Genomic DNA, 26673 nt, shown 5'->3' with positions numbered 1-26673 from the left:
AATTTTGGTCCTGTGTTCCTGCTCAGTGTGGGTTGTTATGTTTAATAAAACCTCCCAGAGCTGGAACTTTGTTGTTTCTTCTCTAAAATGTGCTATCACTTTGTGTAAGCGCATGCATGTTTATTGTGCGTTGCGCACGTGCGAGTGTGTCTGTGCATGCATTGTACTGAGTATGCAACACAAGCAGGTTCTGAATTGATTGATGTTTTTATTTTGCTATTTATCGCTGTTTGTAACCACATGAACCCTATTCTGGGGTGAATATTCGGCAGAAATAGCAGATATACAAGCTACACGACGGAGAACAGATTTGTTGTAGAGGGGACAAAGTATTGAGCCCTCAATGGAGAATAAAAGGGTTTTAAGTGGTTACATGTTTTTATCCTTGCACCTTATTTGACTTTCAAATCAAATCAAAACTAATGAAGCTTTATTTATAGAGCACATTTAAAACAATCGAGATTGACCAAAGTGCTGTACAGTAAAATCAACAAAACATTATGCATGTGCTCCCACATAGCATCAAAACACAATTCAAGTGAAATAGGTCAAATCGAAGTCTCAACAAAACATTATGCATGTGCACACACATGGGATCAAAAAACACAATTGAAATACTTAAAATAATTTACAATAACCTCATGTGTGATCAAAGGCCAATAAAAATAAATGAGTCTTGAGAAGAGACTTAAACGCCTCAATGGACTGGGCACTTCTGATGGTTAAGGGCAGGCAGGCTATTCCAGAGCGTAGGGGCTACAACAGCAAAGGCACGATCTCCCTTGCTTCTTAGCCTGGGACATTGCTTGCACTATTGTCATATTTGACATATTTGACCCGTTTTCCTTGCTCCTTTCTTTCTCTACTGTTTCTCTACTCTTTACCCCTTCTTGAAACTGCATTTCGCCCACTTAGTTACAGCTGTATGAACCTGTGATGTGACGGTAAAGTTGAAAGGGAATCTGAATGTGAAAAACCACCACACTCACACCTTATGTATGTTCTTAACACCTTAGGACTGAGGTTAGCTCAGCTAAATGAGTTTAGTCCGTTAGGGCTTTTCCTTATTATAAATGAGCCGGCCTCAACCCTCGGGCCCCCTGGGAGGAAGTGAGGCCCCTCCATTCAATTAGTTTTAACTGATGCAAGGTCACTGCTACTGAGTGAAGCCAGCGCCCCCACAACCCACACCCTCCTCCCTCTTCCCTCCTCACACACACTTGCTCTTATGGGGTCAAACGGTTCCTGTTGATGATGAACAGTGGTTCTCAAAGTGGGGTCTGGGGACCCCCAGGTGTCCTTGAGGGGGGGTTCCAGGTGGTCCCCATGCAGCAACATGAGGAACTGTTTAAACCAGGGGTCATTTTTCAGGCCAAGGCCCCCATAGCTGAGAGAGAGATGAAGCAGGGACCCCCACTACATTTTGGATTCATGTTAAATGTGTGTTTTCAAGGGGAGCCGATGGCCTAGCGGTTAAGGCGCAGCCACATATAGGCTCTAATGCCGGAGCCCGTCGACCTTTGCTGTGTGTCACTCCCTGTCTCTCTCTCCCGGTTTCCTGTCACTCTCAGGCATTTAACCGCATAAACCCTCAATACTTAGTAAACTTGACAGCTCTGTACTTGGTCTGCTCTTTTTTCCCTCTTCTACACCAAAACCGAAAATAGCCGATCTACAAGCTCACGACGCCTCGCGCTGGTTAGTGTAAAAAAACAAAAGTTCCAATCATACAAAGATTTGGCGGCCCCCCGGTAGTAACTCTGAGGAGGGGTCCCGGAAACCCTGTTGAAGACCCCTGGTGTAAACACTTTAACCCTACCTAATGTTTTAGTGTTAGTCTAGTCTTAAGGCGGTTACACACCGGCGAATATGCGAATATACGCAAAATTCGGACTTGTTCCGAATAATTAAAAGACGCTTTTTTCGCTCCGCGAAACTGGTGTGGAAGCTTGCATTGACTTTATAAGGTTTAAAAAAAAAGTATTATTCGCATGAAAAAAATCGCCCCGGTGTGTAAGGACCTTTAGTCGACTAAATATCATAAGGATTTACTAAATCTACAGTTTATTTAGACGACTAAAATGTAATGACAGATTTTATACTTGGTTGCATGCTGAAAATAGCCGATCTACAAGCTCACAACGCGTCGCGCTGAGCTTGTAGATCGGCTATTTTCAGAGCGTAACACCCGAGCGCAACCAAAACATAAAATGACTTTGTCTTTTAGTTCTACTAGTCCCTCACTAACATTTTAGTTTAGTTTGTATTTGTTGACAAAATTATCACTATATTTAGTCTTAGTTTTAGTCATCGCAGCCTAGTTTTTATTTAGGTAGTCGACGAACATTTTTTGTCATAGTTTTAGTCGACGAAATCAACACTGACTTGACAGTTTAACATACAGTGACAGGCAGAATCGTATGATGATTGACTGCCTGACAGTTAGGAGAAACATTAACAGCCCTGTTCCCACAACCAGCCAGAAGCTATCAAGCTGGAAAAACTGCTGCCCAGGGACACAAAGGAAATACATTTCAATTAATCTAAGATGGGGCTTCCATAAGCGTGATGGTTTCTGCAGAATACATCCAGGAACCCGACACCTCTGTATTTTTCTTCCCCAGTTCCCAGCGGCCCAATGTCGGTTCTCTAGAACGCCGTTTCCCAAACAGTGGGTCGGGGCCCATCTTTGGGTCGCGGGCAAAAACATTTGGGTCGCGATTAAATATCCTGTTTGTATCCGTATATCTGTACTTTACCATCGACTATAAATGGGGCTTTAGCACACACATATTGATACTTATATCTCAACTCAACTCACACTTTATTTATATAGCACATTTAACATGACCAGGTCAACCAAAGTGCTGTACAGGTTAAAAACTAAAACAAAACTATGCAATACAAACAGACATTAGAATACAATGAATTAAACACAAACAAAACCTTATAGCACCAGTGAGGGGAAACATACAGCTGTCACTGAAGGCCAGGGAGAAGAAATTAGTCTTTAATAAGAGATTTAAAAATAACTATCGACTGGGCAGCTCTGATGCGTACGGGCAAATTGTTCCAGAGTCTGGGGGCGACTGCTGCGACGGGCTCGGTCGCCCCTGGTTTTTAGCCCGGTCGTTGGCACCTCCAACAGCAGCTGGTCAGCCAACCTCAGAGCTCTGGGTGGAGAGTAGTTGGAAACGAAGCTCTGCAAGGGACGGGGGGAGTCAGCCCATTTCGAATTTTAAAAACAAACATTAGAATCAATTCGGAAGTCGAAAGGAGCTGTTATAGCCATGTCAGCCGATACAGGGAAACCTCTGGAGAGAGGGGTAGGAAACCCTGTTTCCTACAGCCCCATTCTATATCTCTTGAGGACACTTTAAATCATACAGTATATAGTTACTTTCTTAGAGACCCAAATAGACCTACACAAAACAGACCCTTCTACCATCTTGATTCCAGATCGGGTTATAAAGAAAGGCCACTGAAAGAATGTACATTTGGCTTTAAATTATATTGTGATGAAGTGTATTTGATTGGAAACACAGACTTTCCTCAGACTCGTTTAGCTTAGCGGGCAGTGTTGCCAGATTCTGTGAGAGATGCGACGCGTTGTGAGCTTGTAGATCGGCTATTTTCAAATTAAATATTGCAGGGAAATCAAATTATAATAAGCAGATCTGGCAACCCTGTTAGCGGGCGATGTGGGACGACGTCTCTGTGGACATCTGGAGACCAGTGTGAAGGTCTGGTATGGTTATGGGATTAACAGTACTAAAGCTTCATTGAAATCGCACAACAGCGTTGCATACCTAAAAGAACCGCGACACATTGTTAGCTTGTAGATCAGCGACACCGTCGTTTTAATCCTAGTGGTTCTCAAAGGGGGTCCGGGGACCCTCAGGGGTCCTTTGGGGGGGGTTCCAGGGGGTCCCCAATAAAATGTGTTATTACAGCATCACAATATCCATATTTTTTACGTTGCATAGCAGATATAGCTCACAGCGTGTCACTTTGTGCCGCACTGCGAGCTTGTACATCTGCTATTCTTGGCACAAAAAAGTTTGAGAACCACTGGTCTAATCTACGGAGTATGTCGGTTATAAGCATTTGCCTACTAATGACAAAGCCAGGATAGGAGTTCCTTGCAATGCTTTTGTGTTCTATTGTTCCTTGCTGATTCAGCAGAACTATAATCAGAGTTGACAACCCTCTCTCTCTCTCTCTCTCTCTCTCTCTCTCTCTCTCTCTCCCCCTCTCTCTCTCTCTCCCCCCCCTCCCATCTTCCATAAATCCCTAATGGTCTCGGATATTTCATAAAAGCAAAGGTTATTTCTTCACCTGGTTGGCTGTAGGTAGAACAGCAGGAACAGTATTACTAAAACATCATAATTTTACATATTATTCTGTTAATTGTTTAGGAACCAGCGCTAGTGTGTGTGTGTGTGTGTGGGGGGGCTCCTTTCACACTGTTTCAGGACTAGGACTCGTTGTTGGGCATACAAAGATCTTCAGTCGTGAGATTTTATTTTGTTTTAATCCATGCGTTCAGTTTCTTCACGTATTGTTGAGGACCAGGAACAAATAACCATGAAAAACCTGTTTATTGGATAGCGTTGCTGCTGCCAGCTTTGTGACACCCTGTGAGCTGAGATTTGCCCGGACAGGAGTGAAGAAACACTTGCTCTGTGCACCTTTAAAACTATCACTGTATTCTGCAACACATTCCTCCTAACACAGTGAATGACAAGGTAGCTTTAATGAGCTTGTGTTGTGTGTGTGTGTGTGCGTGTGTGCATGTATGCGCGTGTGTGCGTGTGTGTGTGTGCGCACGTGCCAGAACAGACACGTTGAAATTATGACTGACAAGGTAATTGTTATGTTTGATGAGAACATTACAGTGTATGTGAAGTTGTGACTGTGACTGTGACAGAGTTCAGCTTAAAGGCATATTCCGGGATTGTTGTATCACATAAATGATAATTTATGTACATTTCTTAAGGAGTTTGCTCATACCTCTTCGTAAAGGAAAACTTTTATAAACATTTCCCAATGCAAACAAACGCATCACAGCACAGCCCCAACATACAGTCAATACAAGTTAGAAAAAAAACAGAGAAAGGACTCGTGTGTTTTTGGAAGATGTGTAAAATCCAACAAACAAGGGTCATACAGTTGATCCAACAAACCACAAGGCAGTGTTATTGTGGATAAATGAAAATAAAAATGCCTTTATTCGTACGTCTACTCTATTGCATAGCAAGAGCTAAAAAAACGCACACCTGCCTGAGTCACCCTGATGAAGGCTAAATCTGAAAAGGCACTGATCTTGAATGCATTTGCTTTAGGATGTGAGCTCTGAGGTGATGAAGACACCATTTGACTTGGTGCCTACTGTATTTTGAAGGCTTCGTGTATGGTTAACGGATACAGCAGCCTGCTAATGCTAAGAACAGCCTTTAGATAGAAGTAATACTACATACGAAGTACCTATAGCGACAGGCTATGATTCTATTTGAGTTAGAACCCATTCGACAGAAGCTGTTCCTTGTATACAATTCAGGATCACTCTGTATGCTGTCCAGAAATCCATTAAAACTCAATTAAACAAAAGTTTAAATGACACATAGCTTCAGTGTCTTGTTTACCCTAGCACTACTGTAAGACAAGCTTGGCCTGTCAACAGAAAATTAGATTTTCTTCACTTGGCTCATTTATCAGAATGAACAGTTCAGTCACTGGTTGACCGGATTAGGATGTGGAACACACAACCGGGAAGTTCCTGGTTGGATTCTGCTGGACACCAGACACCTGTGTTATACAATATGTGGTTCTCTGTTCTCTACCCTGAGCTTCCTGTCACATTGCGTGTGCGCGCACGTCACTCATTCATTTGGCCTCCAGATAAGAAGGAGAAATAAAAGAATTGCTGATGTGTGTGTGAGTCTGCAATGAGTTTACCAAAGTACATCTCTTCACAGCTTGTCTGCACTGATTCCTGCCTTTGAGCATAGCTTCTCTGTTCGGGTGGAAACCTTATATATCCCAAACTGTTACTTTTCAGGATTCAAATAAAAAAATTGCAAAAGTAGCTCAAAACGCGGCGCAAAGCGACGCATTTCGAGATTGTGGATCTGCTACTATTCCTACTTTTGTGTGATGCTGTAGTGTGATCAAGTTGGGCGTTAATTTACAAAAAAAATGAAAAGTTACAGTAGAATATGGAGATAAGATGTTTCTGTCCGACAGCAACGATATGGACCCTAGCATGAGTCTTTTGGGGTCATGAACCACATGAACTCTAGCATCCTTGTTCTGGGTAGCCTATGACATAATAGACAAACGTTAGGCAAGAATTGATGAACACTAGACAAAAATGGAAGAACATTAGGCAAAATTGGATTCTGCAAACATTCTGTGAAAATAGCCAATCTACAAGGTAGATCGGAACTGTGTGTGTGTGTGTGTGTGTGTGTGTGTGTGTGTGTGTGCGTGTGCGTGTGCGCGTGTGTGTGTGTGTGCGTGCAAAAATACAGGAGCTCTCCAGCAGGAAATCACACAAGCACAAGAATGCAAACTTTGCTCCCGTTGATAGGTATCATGTGCACGCCCCTGTGCATCACGTGCACACCCTTAGTTCATGCCGTCTTCGCACCCGTTCAAGGCTTCTTCTCTGCAACATGAACAGCGGAGAGAGGAATCTCCCCTCAGAGCCACCCAGACAGACAGACAGACAGACAGACAGACAGACAAGGCACACTTAAATCATGTCTTGTCAAACCATGTTAACAGTGATTACAACCATTCACAGTGCAGGAAACAACACGTACCCCTTCAGAATGAGACCGCAGCGTTGTAAAACTCTCACACACTAGACTAGCATTATTATTATTATTGAATGATAACAGTTTTGGCGGATGTTTGACAGCTCTACTGTATGCACTGTAACACCGAGGAGTCAAAGTGTTCATTATCCACTTAAGCCCTATATGTACTTCTTTGTATGAAGAATAGAGAACATATAGACTACATAATCTGCATGCTCACACAACGTGCCGCATCGTGCCGCGTTGTGAGCTTGTAGATCTGCTATATTTGTGAACATTTTTGGAGATTTTCTAGCCTGGTAAACCATTCCGGTCATGTGAATTCACGTTATCATGTGCCACAAGCGCTGGGTGGGCGTTTTGCAGAAACCAAAAAGTGGAAGAGCCAATCAGTGTCTGCGCTCAGGGCCCTGTGATTTTCTGGACATTTCTTGAATTTATCTGGAATTTGTTATTATTATTATTATTATTATTATTTGCCTGTATTGACATGCCCAAAATAGGGACGCCAGGGCGAAAGTGGTTGATGATGTAGCAACAAAGAATCATCAGTGTGGAGCGAGTGTTGTTGAGAGCGTGAGTGAGAGTTATTAAATGTAATCATGTGATGTCTGTCTTCTTAATTCATTGTTTGGGTGCGTTTTCCACTTTCTGAAGATCAGACTAAGCTCCTCTGGCCCTTATGACAGCCCCTCTGGCTGTGGAAGACTAAACATAGACTCTGGAACAACCTGCCTGAGGATATTAGAATGAACTTGTACAAACACTTGAACAGACTTGCTCTTCTCATCGTGATTTTTTTTATGTCTCTCTTATTTAGGGAGCTTATTGTGCATTTATTTTATTTCTATTTTCTCCTGGCTCACATTTTCTTTTGATTTGACAACATCATGAATTAAAGCAAAATAAAATCTCACAACTGAACATTTTTGTATGGCCAAGTCCTAATCTGTGAAACAGTGTGAAAGGAGCCCCCCTACAAGTCTAGCGCTGATTCCTAATTCAATGAACACAATACAGTATATAAAATGATGATGTTTTAGTAATATTGTTCCTGCTGTTCTACAGTACATACAGCCAACCAGGTGAAGAAATCACTGATTGAGGCTTTAACCTTTGCTTTTATATGAAAGCAAAGATTTTATGGAAGATGCTTCTGAACATACTGCCAGCTTGACCACTTCAAATGCTCTGATCTTAAAATAATACAGCGTATCTACAAGCTCTCAATGACACATTGAGTTTGTAGATTGGCTATTTCCGCAGCACAACATGCTTCCATAGAAGACATGCTGGCTTCATATGGAATCGAAATGACTGAAATCAGTTTAGACTTCAGAACTTTAATCCATGCAATATGTTAAACACTAGATTAAGATCCAATACATCGAGATTATCATCATCATCATCATTACCTTTTTTTCATTTCAGAACTACGGAGTGGAGACGGACAACCTGAAGAACCTGGTGGTGAGGATGAGAGCGGCCACCAACAGCCTCCACATGTCCACGTCCGACCGCAGGAAAAGCCCCTCGTACGACGGCAGCACGTCGCACAAGCCCCCCAACGACTTCCTGACCTCGGTGGTGGAGCTCATCGGCGCCGCCAAAAGCCTCCTGGCGTGGCTCGACAGGTAAACACCACTGCTATGACTACTATATCGCCCCCTTGTCGGCCGGATGGAAACCTCATATGTCCAGTCCAAAAAACTGTCACTTTTCAGGATTCAAATTCAAAAGCATCAGAATTAGCAGATCCACAAGCTCGAAACGCGGCGCGAAGCGAGTCATTTTGAGCTTGTAGATTTGCTACTTTCGATGCTTGTATGACACTGTAGTATGATCAAGTAGGGCGTAAATTTATGAAAAAAACACTAAAGTTAGAATATGGAGATACTAGGTTTCTGCCCGACAGCAGCGATATGCTATAACTACTTTTACTGTGACAGATTTGTTTCCGGCATGGTCCGGGTGCAGGAGGTCATGGGGTCAGTCAGTCGCTAAGTCTTCAAGTCTATTTATATGCCGTTTCTGTTGGTGACTGAATGCTAAATGTTAACTTGGAGGACTCCATGTCCACCTATTGGTGGCCTATATATATATATATATACGCTATGGACACCTGACCAGCCCAGGTGCAGAAGGCCAGGTCGGATGTTAAATCAAGTCTGTCTGTCTGTCTGTCTTGGGTTCAAATAAAAAATTATTCCTTTGTCTCCATGCTGCTAGTGAAGCTTATGTGATATCCACCTGCTCCAGCAGTCAGTGTGTGTGTGTGTATGTGTGTGTGTGTGTGTGTGTGTGTGTGTGACGTAGATATTGGCCCGCAGCGATGCAAACAACTCATGAGCTGAGATCGTACTCTAGATAGACTCTGGATTCTATGCTTTGTTCAGACTGCAGGCAAATCCCGTTTGTTTCTCAAATCTGATCTTTAGGACTGACTGCCCCACGATTTTATTTGCAAGTGATCAGATTGAATTTGTGTATCTGGGACATCATCGAGCTATCACCCTCTAACACCCTCTGGTGTTGCTGCTGTGCTGTGGATGTCACTCACTTTGGTTTAGAATCTGATTACAATTACAATCTGAAGATGTCAAAAATCTGATTTGGTCTGCCAGTCTGAACGTAGAGTCTAGAACGACTCCCCTTTGCTCTCTAGTGACCAGGAGCCAGTTGCACCACCTCACACCAAGTTCAAACTTAGCCTAGTTATAGCTTAAATGGCTTTTAAAAAGCCATTTAGACCGGGAAAGTATCTGTGTCATTTTTTGATTTCTTTGGCTATTCAAAAATGGCAGATCTACAAGCTCATAGCGCGGCACCGAGTGCAGCGCTATGAGCTTGTAGATCTACTATTTTTTGAAAAAAATCGTGAAAATATGTGCAAATCTTTAAATATATATATTTTCTAGCAAACATTTGTAAAAAAAAATTGTTCCAAGGACCCCCCAGAAGCAAAGATTTGAGTTACAAATGTTCGCTTTAAAAATATATATTCAAAGATTTGCACACATTTTCACGATTTTTCTAAAATAGCAGATCTACAAGCTTGTAGCGCGGCACTCAGTGCCACACTATGAGCTTTAGTAGGGGGTACTAAGTGAAAAATCGTTACGCGGCGGATAAAAGCATGAAATTTGATACAGATGTCCCTTGGGTCATCCTAAAACATCCTAGAAGGGGTGCCCAAAAAAATCTTAAACAGGAAGTGAGTTATGGACAAAATCCAAAATGGCCACCTAAACTGTTGACCGTTGACTCAAAAGACATCAAAAAAATCTCCAAAAAGCATCAAATTTGGCACACATGTCCCTTCGGTCATCCTAAGACATCCTAGAAGGGGAGCCCAAAAAAATCTGAAACAGGAAGTGAGTTATTGACCAAATTGAAAATGGCCGCCTAGTGTTGTCGATTGACTCAAAAGACAACTAAAGAATCTCCAAAAAGTATAAAATGTGTCACACATGTCCCTTGGGTCATCCTAAGACATCCTAGAAGGGGTGCCCAAAAAAGTCTTCAACAGGAAGTGAGTTATTGACTAAATTGAAAATGGCCGCCTACAGTGTTGGCGATTGACTCAAAAAGCCTATAGAATCTCCAAAAAGTATACAATTTGGCACATATGTCCCTTGGGTCATCCTAACACATCCTAGAAGGGGTGCCAAAAATAATCTGAAACAGGAAGTGAGTTATTGACTAAATTGAAAATGGCCGCCTACAGTGTTGAAAGATGATGCAAGATACCTACAGAATCTCATAAAAGCATGAAATGTGGTACAAATGTCCCTTGGGTGATCTGAACGCATCCTACAAGGGGTGCCCAAAAAGGTTTTAAACAGGAAGTGACAGCCTAAAAGCAGTTGACACAAAAGAAAACATAAGGGGACGTCATAAAAGTGTATAATTTGGTACGTACATTGAGTGCTTCTTAATATATCCTAGAAGGGGTTATTTATTTGTTTGCTTGTTTATTAAACTTTTTAGGAAGGGACCATGTTGAAGAAATTCTAAATGGCTGTTTAAACAGTTGACCATGGCAGTCTGCATATTATGCAGACTCAATACGACAGGTTATGCAGTGCATAACTTGCCGTATTTTGTAGTCTACCTTCTGTTTTCATTTCTACATCACTTATTTATTTTACTTTCTGCATAATTTTTTTATTGTACTCTTTGAATCTTCTTTATTTATCTAACTCTCTGCATATTCTCATTTATTTTACTCTGCATCTTATCTTACTCTGCATATTCTTATTTTACTCTCTGCATCTTATTTATTTTGCACTCTACATCTTCTTGCTTGTTTTACACTCTATCTTCTCATGTATTTTCTTCTTGATCATTTACTGTTTTTTTGTGATTAGTGTTTAGTAACTACATGTATTCATGTGTGCCATTTCGCAATTACCAGCACATTGGCATAATGCTCTGCAAGGTAACCCAGCATCCCGGCATCTACACTTTCTCGAACAGAAGGGCTCAGCTTTGCAGCCACACTTGAGTTCTCTACAAACTTAAGCAGCCTCTGGCAAGAGTGTCCATAAAGGTGTCCACGAATCAGCGACTTTAATTTATTTGTCAGGAGATGGTAGAGATTGCATAGCTTTCAGGCTTCTGGACCAAATGCTAGATTGGCTGCTCGATTTGAATATTGTAGCAGTGCAGCCCGTGTGGGAGGAGTGTTTTCCATTGAGAGACTATTCAAACTTTTTTTGGCACCCCTTAGGATGCATTGAGATCACCCAAGGGACATTTGTACCAAATTTCATGCTTTTACGAGATTATTTTTTATGAGTGTCTTTTGCATCATCTGTCAAGACTGTACACAGCCATTTTCAATTTAGTCAATAACTCACTTCCTGTTTCAGATAATTTCAGGCACCCCTTCTAGGATGTCTTAGGATGACCCAAGGGACATGTATGCCATTATGAGATTCTTTAGTTGTCTTTTGAGTCAATCGACAACACTGTAGGCGGTCATTTTCAATTTTGTCAATGACTCACTTCCTGTTTAAGATTTTTTTGGGCACCCCTTCTGGGATGTCTTGGGATGACCCAAGGGACATGTATGCCAAATTGTATGCTTTTATGAGATTCTTTAGTTGTCTTTTGAGTCAATAGATAACACTGTAGGCGGCCATTTTCAATTTTGTCAATAACTCAGTTCCTGCTTAAGATTTCTTTGGGCACCCCTTCTAGGATGTCTTAGGATGACCAAAAAGACATGTGTGCCAAATTGTATGCTTTTATGAGATTCTTTAGTTGTCTTTTGAGTCAATCGACAACACTAGGCGGCCATTTTCAATTTAGTCAATAACTCACTTCCTGTTTCAGATTCCTTTGGGCACCCCTTCTAGGATGTCTTAGGATGACCCAAGGGACATATGTGCCAAATTTTATGCTTTTTGGAGATTCTTTTGGTGTCTTTTGAGTCAACGGTCAACAGTTTAGGTGGCCATTTTGAATTTTGTCCATAAGTCACTTCCTGTTTAAGATTTTTTTGGGCACCCCTTCTAGGATGTTTTAGGATGACCCAAGGGATATCTGTATCAAATTTCATGCTTTTATCCGCCGCGTAACGATTTGGCCATTTTTTGTGCTTAGTACCCCCTACTACTTGTAGATCTGCTATTTTTGAATAGCCAAAGAAATCTAAAATGACAGAGATGCGTCCCCGGATTGAATGGGTTAAGTTAAGCTATAACTAGGCTAAGTATGAACTTAGTGTGAGGTGGTGCAACTGGCTCCTGCTCCATAAACACATTCCACCAGCCGAGTGTCTCATGCGAGACTAAATTTTAAGCTTTTAATTTTGTGGCCAGTTTGCCTCAGAGAGACACAGTGATGTCATGATATGCAGAGTAGTTTTGATTTTTAAACTACTACTGTTACACAAACATGACTGACCCAAAGTATAAATTAGAGAGTTTGAGAATTAGAGTGTTGAAACCTTAGTGTCTGGCTTTTGTAAAGATTTAGTGCAACACGATGAGTCCCTCGCATATTTCCAACATATTTGGGGCTGCATGGTGGTTTGAGGAGCTAATGTTTTTGTTTGTTTTTTTAAAGATCTATTTTGGGGAATTCTCTGCTTTATTTATGTAGGCCAGTGTAGGAGACAGGAAACTGAGGGCAGAGAGAGAGAGAGAGGGTAGACATGCAAGACAAGACGGGAGTCAGTCAGCCAGATTAAAACTCAACTCACAAGGAGCATGTGGTCGATTGATTCCCTAACTCGGTGGTTCTCAACCTTTTCAGGTCGTGACCCCCCAAAATAATCATACGTGGACTGGGGACCCCCCCCACCCCGACAAGCACTTAACTGTCATCTGGGGACCCCCCTGCACTAACCGGTTGAGCCACCAGGCACCCCAAAGCGATGGCACTCTAAAGGCCAAACCGCACCAATGCAACTAGTCGCAACCCCTAGCAACAAAACATTTTAAGGCCATGTCACACCAATGCAACTCCTGGCAACTGCCATAGTGCGTAATGGGTGTGAGTAGTTGCAAGTAGTTAAAAGTAGTTGCAAGGAGTTGCATTGGTGTGGACTGGCCTTTAGGTTTGGGAATACCCTGTACTAGTACTACTGTCTGGTAGATGTGACAGGAGATCTTCAAGCTCAAAATGCGTCGCTTCGCGCCACGTTTCGAGCTTGCGGATCTGCTACTTTTGATGCTTTTGTGTGACGCTGTTGTATGATCAAGTAGGGCGTTAATTTACGGGAAAAAAAAGTTTGAATGTGGAGATGAGAGGTTTCTGCCCGACAGCAACGATAAGTACTTGCACAGGGAATTTGGCCCTGATCGGTCCAGCGGTTTGCGATGTTAGCTCTGAAAAAAAGACATAGAAGGACACACACACACACACACACACAGACCGACCCTATCATAGACGGCCAGCCTCCTGCAGAGCCATGCCGTTAAAGAAAATCACGATATTATAGCGGTGTCTTAACTAAAGCACTCAGATGCGCTCAAAGCAACAAAAAAAAGTACATACTTCGTCCGCAGAGAACTTCTTCGGTTTCAGAAAGCTGAAAAAACGAAAAGCCAAAAACTTATTTTGAAGTATATGCTGCCCACTTTTTTGTCCTAATGTGAAATTAATTGCTGCATTCCACATTGGTAACTGCTTGACAGGTTTGGGGGAAATATACCAAGCGGGTTTGTTGTTCTATATATTTACAACAGGGTCGTGTTGTTATGTGAGACCATATTAAATGGCATTCCGTCTGGCCTAGTGTCCACATGCTTTGTGGTTGTTGTCACTGACTCTCTGTTGTTGTGTGTCTTTTTTTTGTGTGTGTGTGCAGGACTCCGCTGACAGGGATCAGTGACTTCACCGCCACCAAGAACAAGATCATTCAGCTGTGTTTGGATCTCACCACCACAGTTCAACAGGTCTGCTGCACGCTTGTTAGCTCACCAGCATACACACACACACACACACACACACACACACACACACACACACACACACATACGCACGCACACACACACACATACGCACGCACACACACACACACACACACACACACACACACACTCTTTTCCACTCGAAGGCAGACCGGCCTGAGGTCATAGACACATGGGATTGTGGAAAAGTGAAGTCTGAAGCCAAGAGTCTAAACTAAAGACATTACAGCCTGTTGTTGATGTTTGGTTTGGGACTTCTTTTTTCCCTGCTTCTGTTAGTTAATGAGTAGACCTCCTCCTTAGTGAGGAGGAGACCCCCGTAGCGCCCGCCCGGGGGGAGGACGTTTAACCGTAATCAGCAGCTTTGTGTATTTTTTTTGTTAGTTTTTTTTACTGTTTCATAAAAAAAACTGGCGTTCTTTCAAAATGTTGCCTGCTAACATTCCATAGGCTCCCTTTGGGACCATGTGGTTCCCGTTTTGCCGCCCGCTACGGGATGCTTCACGTTGGTGGGACACACACCTCCCGGGGCTGTCTGAAACACCGTTGCCAGATTTTGCCAGAGAAATAAGCAACGAGGTCTATGAAAACAAGCCCCCAAAAGAAGCGACAATAGGCCACATGAGTACTTTAAACATAATATACATTGGCTTTTTGAAAATAGCCGATCTACAAGCTCACAACGCGTCGCATCGCGATGTCGCAATGAACAAGAAAATCTTGTTGGTCGCAATGAACAAGAAAATCTTGTTGTTTGCGAACAATAAGATCTAAAGAAAATCTTGAAGAAAAGTTAAACATTTTGAATGTTTTTTGGAAACATTTTAACAACACAAATCTGGTACGTCGGTGGACAAATACATATTAATTTGGGGGTCTTTGCTTGACGTGAAAATGTTTGAGAACCACTGGTTTAAACGACAAGCCCAAATAAGCAACTACACTGAAAGCACTTCCTGTGTGTTGGGGTTTTAATGCGTCGCTGAGGAGGCGGTCCATCTGACTCTCAGAGCATCGGCACGTATCCTCCACATTCCAACGTCTTCTCCATCTGTTGCGTTTTGGCATTATGTTTGGAGGCAGCTTGCAGTCTATTCTTGTCAGTTATAGAATTAGTTATGCGTGGTAATGTGTATATATAATCGGTGCAGAAACCTTGTATGTCCAAAACTTTTTTACTTTTCAGGAAATGAAAAAAAACAAAACGGTGTTCCAATTATGGATCCAGTGTAGTTACTATTAGTCACAAGCTCTTATTAATACTTTTCACTGGCTAAATATTGATAAAACCCACAGACATACTTTAAGAATGGTGACCAGCATGCACCTGGGTTTAAGAGGTACGGTGTTACACGCGGGCAAGTGAACGCCGGCGAGAGACCGACAGTGTCAGGTTTTTTTTCTTCTCTTGAGGGTTATTGCATCAAAATGAATTCCTCTCCCAGCAGCTAGAGCCTGTTGCTGATGTCTGGGATTTCATCGACTCTGGTGATTTACTGCCAGGGTCTCAGCCCTAGCAGTTCTCCTGGGGGAAGTGGAGGGGTATATATTTCCCACGCTTGGCGTTTGATGTCGAGACATTTTGTGCAGCGCCGAGCAAGAATGAGCTCCTGCATGAGGTGACCGTGCTGAAGCAGCTTTTGCAGAAGTATAAGCGGTCACTTTAGCCCAGCAGCTGTGAGTAGGGGGCCTCTCGTTGGATTACCTTAACCTCTCATTGGAATTACCATAAAAGTTTACAGGCTGATACACTCCAAACCTGAAAATATAACATCAGAAATAGTGGTGATGTGTCTCTCCACGCTTATCAGTCAAATAATCACTTCCAGATTTACAGTTAACTTCCAGTAGGGATTTGTCTAAAAGAGCGGCGGTGGAGTTAGAGTGGTTTGCCTATAAGAACCAGAAGGTTCCCGCCGGGTTCGATCCTCCTGACTCCTTGAGCAAGGCACTGAACCTCTTACTGCTCCATGTAAACGCATGTTGTAAAGCATTGGTTTTCAAACTTTTTCATGTCAAGGACCCCCAAAGTGATATGTATTTGGCCACGGACCCCCATCTGAAAAGGTTTTGCCAGGGACCCTCAGAAGAGAAGATTAATGTTAAAACAAAACAAAAAAACATTAAAAAAATATATCTAAAATAGCAGATGTACAAGCTCGCTGTGAGCTTGTACATCTGCTATTTTTGCATAAAGTGGTTAAAATTATTGTGATGCTGTATTAACTATTACTATTACTACCCCCCAAGGACCCCACTATGAGAACTACCATTGTAAAGAGTGTGGATAAAAGGCGCCATAGAAAACGCAGACCATTCCATAGCTTTTGTGCCAAGTACTGCACGGCGAAATCTAATCATGTATGAAAAATACATGCTAATTCACATGCCAGTGTCAAGACTATAGTCACGCCTTCCTTAAGCCCCTCCAGCCATCCTTCTTACAATACATTGATGAATGAGAGCGGTCAGGTCAAATGAGGGGGGGGGGGGGCGGGGGGGCGTGCCACAGCCATTCGTTTTAACGACGGGGGAGGGCCAGCGTCAGGTCACAAGTTCCTTCATGAACTTCAGCCAAGAATCAGCGCTTTTAGGAACACTTTAGATTTATGTTTGCTGCCTGAATGCAGCTTGTGTTGTAGAGCGCACAATGTCACACAGCCATCGTAGATGACTTGTTAGGTGAGGGGTCATCCATCCTCCGTGGTTTTTTTCGGGATAGAGGGCGTTTCAAAGAGCACCGTTTTCCCTTGATCCCCCCCTGTGTGCAGTGCTCTGTACTGTGTCTTCACTTCCTCTTCATGGAACATATTTTCTTTTTTCAACGTCACATCATCACTCTGTTAAAAAAGCTGAATGGAATGAAACACTCAAATATCGTCTCTGTGGGGTGGAAACTTCATATGTCCAAAGCTGTTACTTTTCAGGAATCAAATTCAAAAGCATCAAAAGTAGCAGATCTGCAAGCTCGAAGCGTGGCGTGAAGCGACACGTTTCAAGCTTGTGGATCTGCTGCTTTTGATGCTTTTGTGTGACGCTGTAGTATGATCAAGTAGGGCGTTATTTTACGAATATACACAAAAAGTTAGAATATGGAGATAGGAGGTTTCTTCCCGACAGCAACGATATGACTGATATATGGATAACCGGATGTCAGAAAGACAGGCCCTTATACTCCCTCCAGTTGGAAGAAGTAGGCCTACTCTAAAAACAAAACAAAAAATTATGTTGAAAAGTAGCAATGCCGTAATGTATAAATACAAGTACCGCGATGCAAACTTTCTTATAGCTGAAGCATAGAATTGGGTAGTAATAAGAATTTGGAAAGTAACTAATAGTTAAAGCTGTCAAAATAATTGTAGTGGAGTAAAAGGTACAATATTTGTGGAGTGGGAGTAGAAAAATGAAAATAAGTAAAAAATAAATGTACTTGACATTTTTACTTCAGCCTCTCTGGTGTCTTGCATTTTGTTTTAAAAAACAAAATGATATTTTTTTTTGTCAGGGTTGATATGGCCAGCCATAAATTAAGTACAGTACCTGGGTACATGTAAAGTTTGACAACAACCGGTATAGATAGCCAGGAATCTAGAGCCAGTTGCATCACCTCACACTAAGTTCAAACTTAGCCTAGTTATAGCTTAAATGGCTTTTAAAAAGCCATTTAGACCGGGAAAGTATTGGTGTCATTTTTAGATTTCTTTGGCTATTCAAAAATAGCAGATCTACAAGCTCATAGCGCGGCACCGAGTGCCGCACTATGAGCTTGTAGATCTGCTATTTTTTTGAAAAATCATGAAAATGTGTGCAAAGTATTTTTTAAGCGAACATTTGTAAAATATTTTTTGTTCCAGGGACCCCCCAGAAGCAAAGATTTGAGTTACAAATGTTCGCTTTAAAAATATATATTCAAAGATTTGCACACACTTTCACGATTTTTCAAAAATAGCAGATCTACAAGCTCATTGCGCGGCACTCGGTGCCGCGCTATGAGCTTGTATATCTGCTATTTTTGAATAGCCAAAGAAATCTAAAAATGACAGAGATGCGTCCCCGGATTGAATGGGTTAAGCTATAACTAGGCTAAGTTTGAACTTGGTGTGAGGTGGTGCAACTGGGTCCTGGAGGATAGAGAGAGACATTCAACCCACATCTCTCCAGCTGGAGCTCTGGAGCTGTACTGTACTGGGGGGGATATATTGCGATTACATCTCTGGGGGTTCTCTGGAGGTCAAATACAAGCAACAGCAGCAGCAGAGGCAGCGGTTCTTCTGGTTGGTTCTAGTTTGTTATGAGCAGAGAAAGGAACAGCTAATACTGGACCTGGCTGTCAGCTTGGAGGGGCCCGGCCCCTGGCTTCCTGCAAGGGGTCCCCGACACAGCTGGTCTGTACACAGCTGAGGCAACAGCCTTCCCTTTGACAACTGTGTTGTCGGTGGTGGTGAGAGAGGGAGGGGGGAGGGGGGGGGGCTCTGGGGGTGGTGGCTGGTGGGGGACGCACACTGCTGCTGCTGCTGCTGTGGGGCCCCTTGGGGGCTTCTTGAGGACCCCCGTGCCTGGTTGGTTGTGGTATATGGCTGTATTTATGCTGTGCATGCCCTAAAGGGCCACCGTCAGTCAAAACACAGGTGATATAGATCTGCCAATAACAAAAGAAAGCCGCTTTAACCACTTGAGGCCTTATTTTAAGGACCTCATCGTAGGACGGTTTCACAGCAGCGTGGATCAGCCATATTCACTATTTTTTTTCTAAAACATTACGGGGAATTTCAAACAAAGCTAAAAATATCAGATTTTTGACATTTCTTAACTTTTTGAAAATCTTCGCCTATATAATGACATGTAATTACTAATGCCCTAAATAGGGACGCCAGGCTGAAAGTGGTTAAACCAGTCTATTAACTCCCAGAGGGTCCTAACTAACGAGTCACTAACTCACTGGCACAAAGGAGAAACAGAGCTGTAACCAGTGTTGCCATGTCCGCTTGTTATAAGCGACTTTGGGCTTGTTTTTCAGTAAAGTCGCTTGTAAATATTGGTAGTTGCGTTTTTGAGGGCTTGTTTCTAAAGTGTACTTGTTTCCAAGTGTTTTTATTATTCTCAAATATTTTCATGTCCTGGACCCTGATATTAATATGTATTTGGCCCTAACCCCCAGCTGAAAATGGGGAGCCCTGTACCAGATTTGTTTGCGTTTTGTTTGTGTTTCAAAAATCGTCCAAATTTTACACATTTTATATTTTCAAATAGCCGACGTATACAGTAATTAGGTTTAAAGTGCTCACGTGGACTATAGTCGCTTCTTTTGGCTTCTTGTTTTCCCAGACCTGCCTTGCTTCTCTCACAATCAAATCTGGCAACACTGTCTGTAAGCCTCATCACAGTGGTGACATGCATGCGGAGGCATGTGTCTGTCTATGGATGGAGCCTGCTGTTGTGTGTGTGTTGCTCTTTATTTTAAATCCATTGTGCAGACTCCGTGGTGGGGGCCGTGCCAGCGAAACCAAATTCATATTTCCATGGTCACGGTCTCGCACGCATTCCAACCCAGCTGAGGAGTGTCTTAGTGTGTTCACAACACACTTGGCCCCCGCCGTCACGCCATCGCTGTGTGTTTGCGTCGAGGAAGATTTAGCTGCCGTGTCCACACACGGCCGTGAGGAATGGCTCGACTTCAAAACAGAGTTCATCCTATCCTCCTCCAGCTCTCTAAATAATATTTACGACAGCGCCGAGCAGGCAAGCACGCACGGTTGAAAAGATCTGTTTTAACCCATTAAGACCTGGAACGCATCTGTGTCACTTTAGATTTCTTTGGCTATTAAAAAATAGCAGATATACAAGCTCATAGCGCGGCACCGAGTGCCGCGCTATGAGCTTGTAGATCTGCTATTTTTTGAAAAATATTGAAAAAAAATTGTAGATTTTTTTCAAAAAACTGTTAGGATTTAGATTTTTTTTAAAGAATCGCCTCAGCTCTTAATGGGTTAATGTGTGCGTGCGTGTGTGTGTGTCTTAAGCTCTTTTTGAGTAATAATGATAATAATAAATATACACGTGACTTTCCCCACATTTCCTGTACACTAAATGGAACGCCAATGTAAACATTGAGAATGAACTAATAATAGAGGAAAAACTATTATAAGTCTCAGATGACGGTTAATGGTGATAAAATAAAATAAAAAACATAACTCTCCTTTCCAATACATCTCCAAAAGTCAGCCAAGGACCCTATGATGGTGGTTTTGGAAAGAATTTTTGGCACAGCTTTCATAAACACACACCACTGCATATTTCTTTAGAAATAGATCTCTGGTGTGTGGATGACTACATTGTCGACTAATGCAAAACAAAAAAACAAAAAGAAAGAACTAAAAATATATATTTTTTGAAGAGTAGAGGCTGAGAAACAAAACGATGTAACTTATTTTACAATACGCTACGTGTAAAATCACTTTATGTGCTGCTAAACCTTCAAATGATGTGAACATATTTGGTACAGAATCCCTCTATATACGGTCATCTGGTACCCATTGATCCCATCGCTGTCACTCAGCGTCAGAGAGGATCTGGCTCCTGTCTGTGAGGAAGTATAGGAAGGAACAGAGAATGTTTTGATCCCTTAAAGCAGTGGTTCTCAAACTGGGGTCCGCAACTAGCAATATTTTACAAGCTACATTACATAAAAACAAGCCCAAAGTCGCTTATGATAAGCGGACATGGCAACACAGTGAAGTATACAGGGGCTGCTGGGTAAATAAAGATAGAAGCAGCTTTCCACAGAGAGGTGAAGGTTTTCAGCCAAACAAACCAACAGCTTCTAGATTCAAATTACAACTCTGCCTCTGGGAGCAAAAGTGGTTTAACATGGCATCACAATCATCTTAAACACTTTATCCATTTATTTGTTGGCTATTCAAAAATAGCAGATCTACAAGCTCACAGCTGTACTGTCTTTGGCGACTGACTGTCCCTCGCGGGATCCTCCAACCACTCGCACATATTGTATTAACATACGCTTACCATACAGATCGGTTAAAATTACGTTTTGTTCATTAAAATGTAATTCCCGGATTGCAGCTTTTTTCACAATCCCTCCCCACACAACGCGTGATGCAACGTTCTGTTTACACACCCTTACAAGTTGACAGTAACTCCATGTTATTATAATTACGATCTGTCAGAATCAGAGAGGCAAGAGTTGTAATTTGAATCTAGAAGCTGTTGGTTTGTGGCTAAAAACCTTCACCTCTCTGTGGAAAGCTGCTTCTATCTTTATTTACCCAGCAGTATACCTCACTGTGTTGCCATGTCCGCTTATTATAAGCGACTTTGGGCTTGTTTTTCTGTAAAGTCGCTTGTAAATATTGCTAGTGGTTTTGCGTTTTTTTGGGCTTGTTTCTAAAGTGTAGTTGCTTATTTGGGCTTGCTTCCCAATGTTGTTTAAACCAGTGGTTCTCAAACATTTTCATGTCAAGGACCCCCAAATTACCTTAATGTATTTGTCCGCGTATCTCCATCTGGAAAAAAATTGTGCCAGGGACCCACGTACCAGATTTGTGTTGTTAAAATGTTTTTAAAATATTTCTAATTTTTTACTTTTTTTCCCAAGAGTTTTTTTGAAAATAGCAGATCTACAAGCTCACAATGCGTCGCATCGCGACGCGTTGTGAGCTTGTAGATCGGCTATTTTCAAATAGCCGATGTATATGGGTTTAAACTAAAGTGATGTGACTTCCTTTGGGCTCGTTTTCATAGACCTGGTTGCTTATTTTCTCTTGCAAAATCTGGCAACACTGATACTGTACTTCACTGTGTTTACTGTAAGGCTGTAAATATACAGTACTGTACTTCCTGCTCGGTGCCGTTATCTGACCCGGGGCTTTCATTCATTTGTGTGTCTCTACAGGACTGTACTGTTTATGAGATGGAGGAGAAGATTCTGGAGGTGGTGAGTAGATGTTCAGTTCACTTGTCCCAGTGTAAACACCACATCTCATGAGGGCCTACGTGGGGAGGGAGGGAGGGTCTTTTAACCGCATGAACCCTAGCGTCCCTATTCTGGGGGTTATAAACATTCTTCTACAAGCCTCTGCTATTGAGTTCTTCCATGTTTCGCCGAGAGAGTATTAGGTGTAGAGGGAAATAAGGAACGGATCAATTATATAGAGCAGGGGTCTTCAACGTTTTTCAGGCCAAGGACCCCCATAGCTGAGAGAGAGATTACAGTCATTTAGCAATGCACTTACAATAAGTGCATTCAACATAATGAGATGAGATGAAGCAGGGACCCCCTCTATATTGTATAAAATTGTGGTTCAGATTAAACATTTTTTTCTTTTCTTGGTCTGCTCTTTTTTCCCTCTACAATGTAGAGGGAAAAAAAGAGCAGACCAAGAAAAAAAAATAGTATGGTGTAGAGTCTACAGTGTAGACTCTACACCATACTATTTTTTTTCTGTAGACTCTACACCATACAAAAATAGCCGATCTACAAGCCCACTGTGGGCTTGTAGATCGGCTATTTTTGGCTAAAGTTCTCCTCAGAATAGGGATGCTAGGGTACAAGTGGTTAAGGTAAAAAAATATATCATATCACACACCCCCTGTAGTAACTCTGAGGACCCCCTAGGGGTCCCGGACCCCCTGTTGAAGACCCTTGATATAGAGCCATGGGGACGCCTAGTCAACTAAGTATATATTAATATATATAGGGTTTAACCACTTAAACGCCAACATCCGTATTGTGGGGAATGCTTTTCGCAGGAAAATAGCAGATCGATTGGCTATTTTCTGCCAAAGCTTTCCCCACAATAACAGAAAACAGAAAAGCCACTAGCATAGAGCTCTGAGGGACTCCGCTCAACCATATGGGGTTTAAAGTAACATGAACATTGTGTGACACATGTGTTGGGACTGAATGGAATTTGCACACGCACACACACGCACACACATCAATCACTGCTTCCTGTTTCCTGTTTGACACTCTCCAGACTCCTCGGACTCACACTGGATTTCCTCTTTCTGCCTGTCGTTTCTCCTTCTTCTTCTCTCCCTCTTATCAACTCTCCCTTTAACCATCCCTTTCTTTCTCTCTCTCTCTCTCTCTCTCTCTCTCTCTCTCTCTCTCTCTCTCTCTCTCTCTCTCTCTCTCTCTATTTCTCTACCTGTCTGTCTCTGTCTCTCTGTCTCTCTGTCTCTCTGTTTCTGTCTGTCTGTCTGTCTGTCTGTCTGTCTGTCTGTCTGTCTGTCTGTCTGTCTGTCTGTCTGTCTGTCTGTCTGTCTGTCTCTCTGTCTGTCTGTCTGTCTGTCTGTCTGTCTGTCTGTCTGTCTGTCTGTCTGTCTGTCTGTCTCTCTGTCTCTCTGTCTCTCTCTCTCTCTCTCTCTCTCTGTCTCTCTGTCTCTCTCTCTCTCTCTCTCTCTCTCTCTCTCTCTCTCTCTCTCTCTCTCTCTCTCTCTCTCTCTCTCTCTCTCTCTCTCTCTCTCTCTCTCTCTCTCTCTCTCTCTCTCTCTCTCTCTCTCTCTCTCACCCAACATGTCCTGATTGACCTCCACATCCTTTGTCTCCTCTGTTGCTTTTCTCTTCTCTTCATCCTACTCGTCACCATTCATCCCCCTCTTCTTTAATCTCTTTACTTTCTTCACCGTCCTTTCATCACAGCTATCTGTACAAAGTATAAGTGAAGTGTGTGCGTGTGCGTGTGCGTGTGCGTGTGTGTGCGTGTGTGTGTGCGTGTGCACCTACGCAAGCCTGCACAGAAAAGGCCCTACTAATGACACAGTGTTGAGCTTGTCTCAACACTTTGTTGTCCCAAATAGAGTGTGTGCGTGTGTGTGCGCACACTTGCGTGCGTGCATGTGCAGAACTGTTTTGAATGCTCTGTGCATGTGTAGCAACAGTTAATGACACACTAAAGGCCTTCCCCCTGCGCACGTCTATACACATACATACATACATACATACATACATACATACATACATACATACATACATACATACATACATACATACATACATACATACATACATACATACATACATACATACATACATACATACATACATACATACGTACATACATACATGATCAAAGTTATCGATTAATGATAAAGCTTGGAATATTATACTCCAAGACGTCACATCATGATGTAACAAATCTTTAACAGGTGACAGGCAGCAAACTGTCTAACCACTTAAACACCAGCATCCGTATTCTGGGGAAAGCTTTCGCAGAAAATAGATCTCCAAGCTCACAACACGACCACCTATATTGTATTAACAACGTTCAAATAACATTTTATCCATTAAAACAAGCCTGGATTGCCGCCGGTGCAGAGAATCATAGAGGGGGGTGGGGGTCAAGTTCACCAACAGCTTGTGTTTGTCATTTCAGTTCTTTAACCCCCCGCCTCCCCCCCCTGTGTTTCAGTCTAAGGTCTTAAACAGCATCTGCGACCAAACCGTGAGAACCACCTCGGACCCTCTGATGAGCCAATCGGCTTGCTTGGACGAAGTCCAGCTGAACAATATCAAGCCTGGGGAGGGCCTGGTGAGTGGAGTATATTCTATTATTTTGTTTTCATTCTTAAAAGTGTTTTTTTTAACTCTGAATCCACCATGTGTACGATACGGGTACAGGCTCAAAATTGCCCCACAATGTGTGTGTCAAATTGTGAACCCCAATTCTCCACATGTTCGTCGTTCTCCGCTGTAACTTTGAGAATATCATGTTTCTTTTAGAGGGAGACGGGGGTATAATATTGTCCTGTTTCTTTTCTGTCCGCAGGGTATGTACATTAAGTCTACCTACGACGGTCTACATGTCATCACGGGAACCACAGAACATGTAAGTGTGTTGCACGCTGGTCGGGACGCTATATTCTAAACCATCGTCCACTCCCTCTTTAAATTCCAGGGAGACTGGATTGATAAAAATCTCAGCTCAGCTGCTCGACAAGTGCAATTACAATTCATCATTTACAATGTTAGACGTTTAGCAGACAGGCTCTCATCCAGAGAGACTCACTAAGTGCTCATGGTTTAGAGTAAATGTCATGAACGCTATAGTCAACACACGACAGGGTAAGTGGTCATGTACTAGTGTAAATAGAGTAGCAGAGAAAACAACAAGAAGGGATACAAGGAATGAGGAGTGCTAAGGGCAGTGCTTCTCAAAGTTTTTTCATGTTAAGGACCCCTAAAATGGCCCCGGACCGCTGGCCTAGCGGTCCGGGCACTTAGGCTCCAATGTAGCCTGACAGCGTGTCGCGGGTTCGAGTCCCGATCCCGGCAGCCTTTGCTGCGTGTCGCTCCCCACCTCTCTCTCCCCATTTTCCTGTCTACCTATTGTACTATCAATAAAGGCATAAAAAGCCCTAAAGAAAAAAAAAGGACCCCCCAATTTAACATGTATTTGGCCACGGACCCCCATCTGAAAATATCTAGTGAGGAGTGAGGACCCCAAGAAGAGAAGATTTGTGATAAAAAAAAAAAAACTTTATGAAATATTAGTGGTTACAATTATTGTGACGCTATATTAACACATTTTGCTGGGGACCTCCTGGTAAGGACCCCTGGGGGTCCCCGAACCCCACTTTGCGAACCAATGTGCTATGGGGTGATGTGAGTTTTGAGATTGTAGCAGAAATATTTATTTTCCCCCCCCTTTTTTTTCTATTCAGCTAAATCTAAACGTCTCATTTTTAAGAGGTTTGAAATAACTCAATGTGCCATTGGCCTTAAATGTACATACAGTATTGTCATCTCTTCATAATAAACCCACTTATATCTCAACTTTGTTATGACAAACAGAGAGAGAGAGAGAGAGAGAGAGAGAGAGAGAGAGAGAGAGAGAGAGAGAGAGAGAGAGAGAGAGAGAGAGAGAGAGAGAGAGAGAGAGAGAGAGAGAGAGAGAGAGAGAGAGAGAGAGAGAGAGAGAGAGAGAGAGAGAGAGAGAGAGAGAGAGAGAGAGACTTTCAATTCCAACCCCCACTCCATTCCTTATGTTCTAGAGTGGTCACATGCTCATGTTGTCACATGACCCAGAGCTCAATCAGTTCTGTTGTGGAGTGTGTGTGTGTGTGTGTGTGTGTGTGTGTCAGTGTTGATTTTGACAGCAAATTTTGATTTGAGTTTTAGTCATAGTCTTTTGAATAAAATTCGATTTAGTTTTAGTCATATTTTAGTCATCTGAAATGTTTTAGTTTTAGTCTAGTTTTAGTCGACTGAATATCATATGATTATAGTCAACTAAATCTACAGTTGATTTAGTCGACTAAAATGTATTGTGGCGGTGCCTTGATGGCATCGTAATGGCTGATGTTACACTTTGTTGCATGCTGAAAATAGCCGATCTACAAGCTCACAACGTGGCGCATTGTCAGCTTGTAGATCGGCTATTTTCAGAGTGCAACACCCGAGCGCA

General features: G+C 42.4%; 1 protein-coding gene across 1 annotated transcript in view; it reads left to right on the top strand.

Annotated features, from left to right (window-relative positions):
- LOC308074913 (connector enhancer of kinase suppressor of ras 3-like) overlaps nt 1-26673 on the top strand; it is a 97741-nt gene that overhangs the window by 32563 nt on the left and 38505 nt on the right. Inside the window, exons 3-7 of the mRNA XM_080414441.1 lie at nt 8256-8458; nt 14146-14233; nt 22158-22199; nt 24679-24798; nt 25036-25095. Of these exons, the coding sequence (XP_080270567.1) occupies nt 8256-8458; nt 14146-14233; nt 22158-22199; nt 24679-24798; nt 25036-25095 (513 nt within the window). The remainder of the gene's footprint in view (nt 1-8255; nt 8459-14145; nt 14234-22157; nt 22200-24678; nt 24799-25035; nt 25096-26673) is intronic.

This window comes from Gymnoscopelus braueri, assembly GCF_963280865.1.
Source record: "Gymnoscopelus braueri genome assembly, chromosome: 19".
NCBI lineage: Eukaryota > Metazoa > Chordata > Actinopteri > Myctophiformes > Myctophidae > Gymnoscopelus > Gymnoscopelus braueri.
This window is presented reverse-complemented; position numbering and strand designations above follow the sequence as displayed.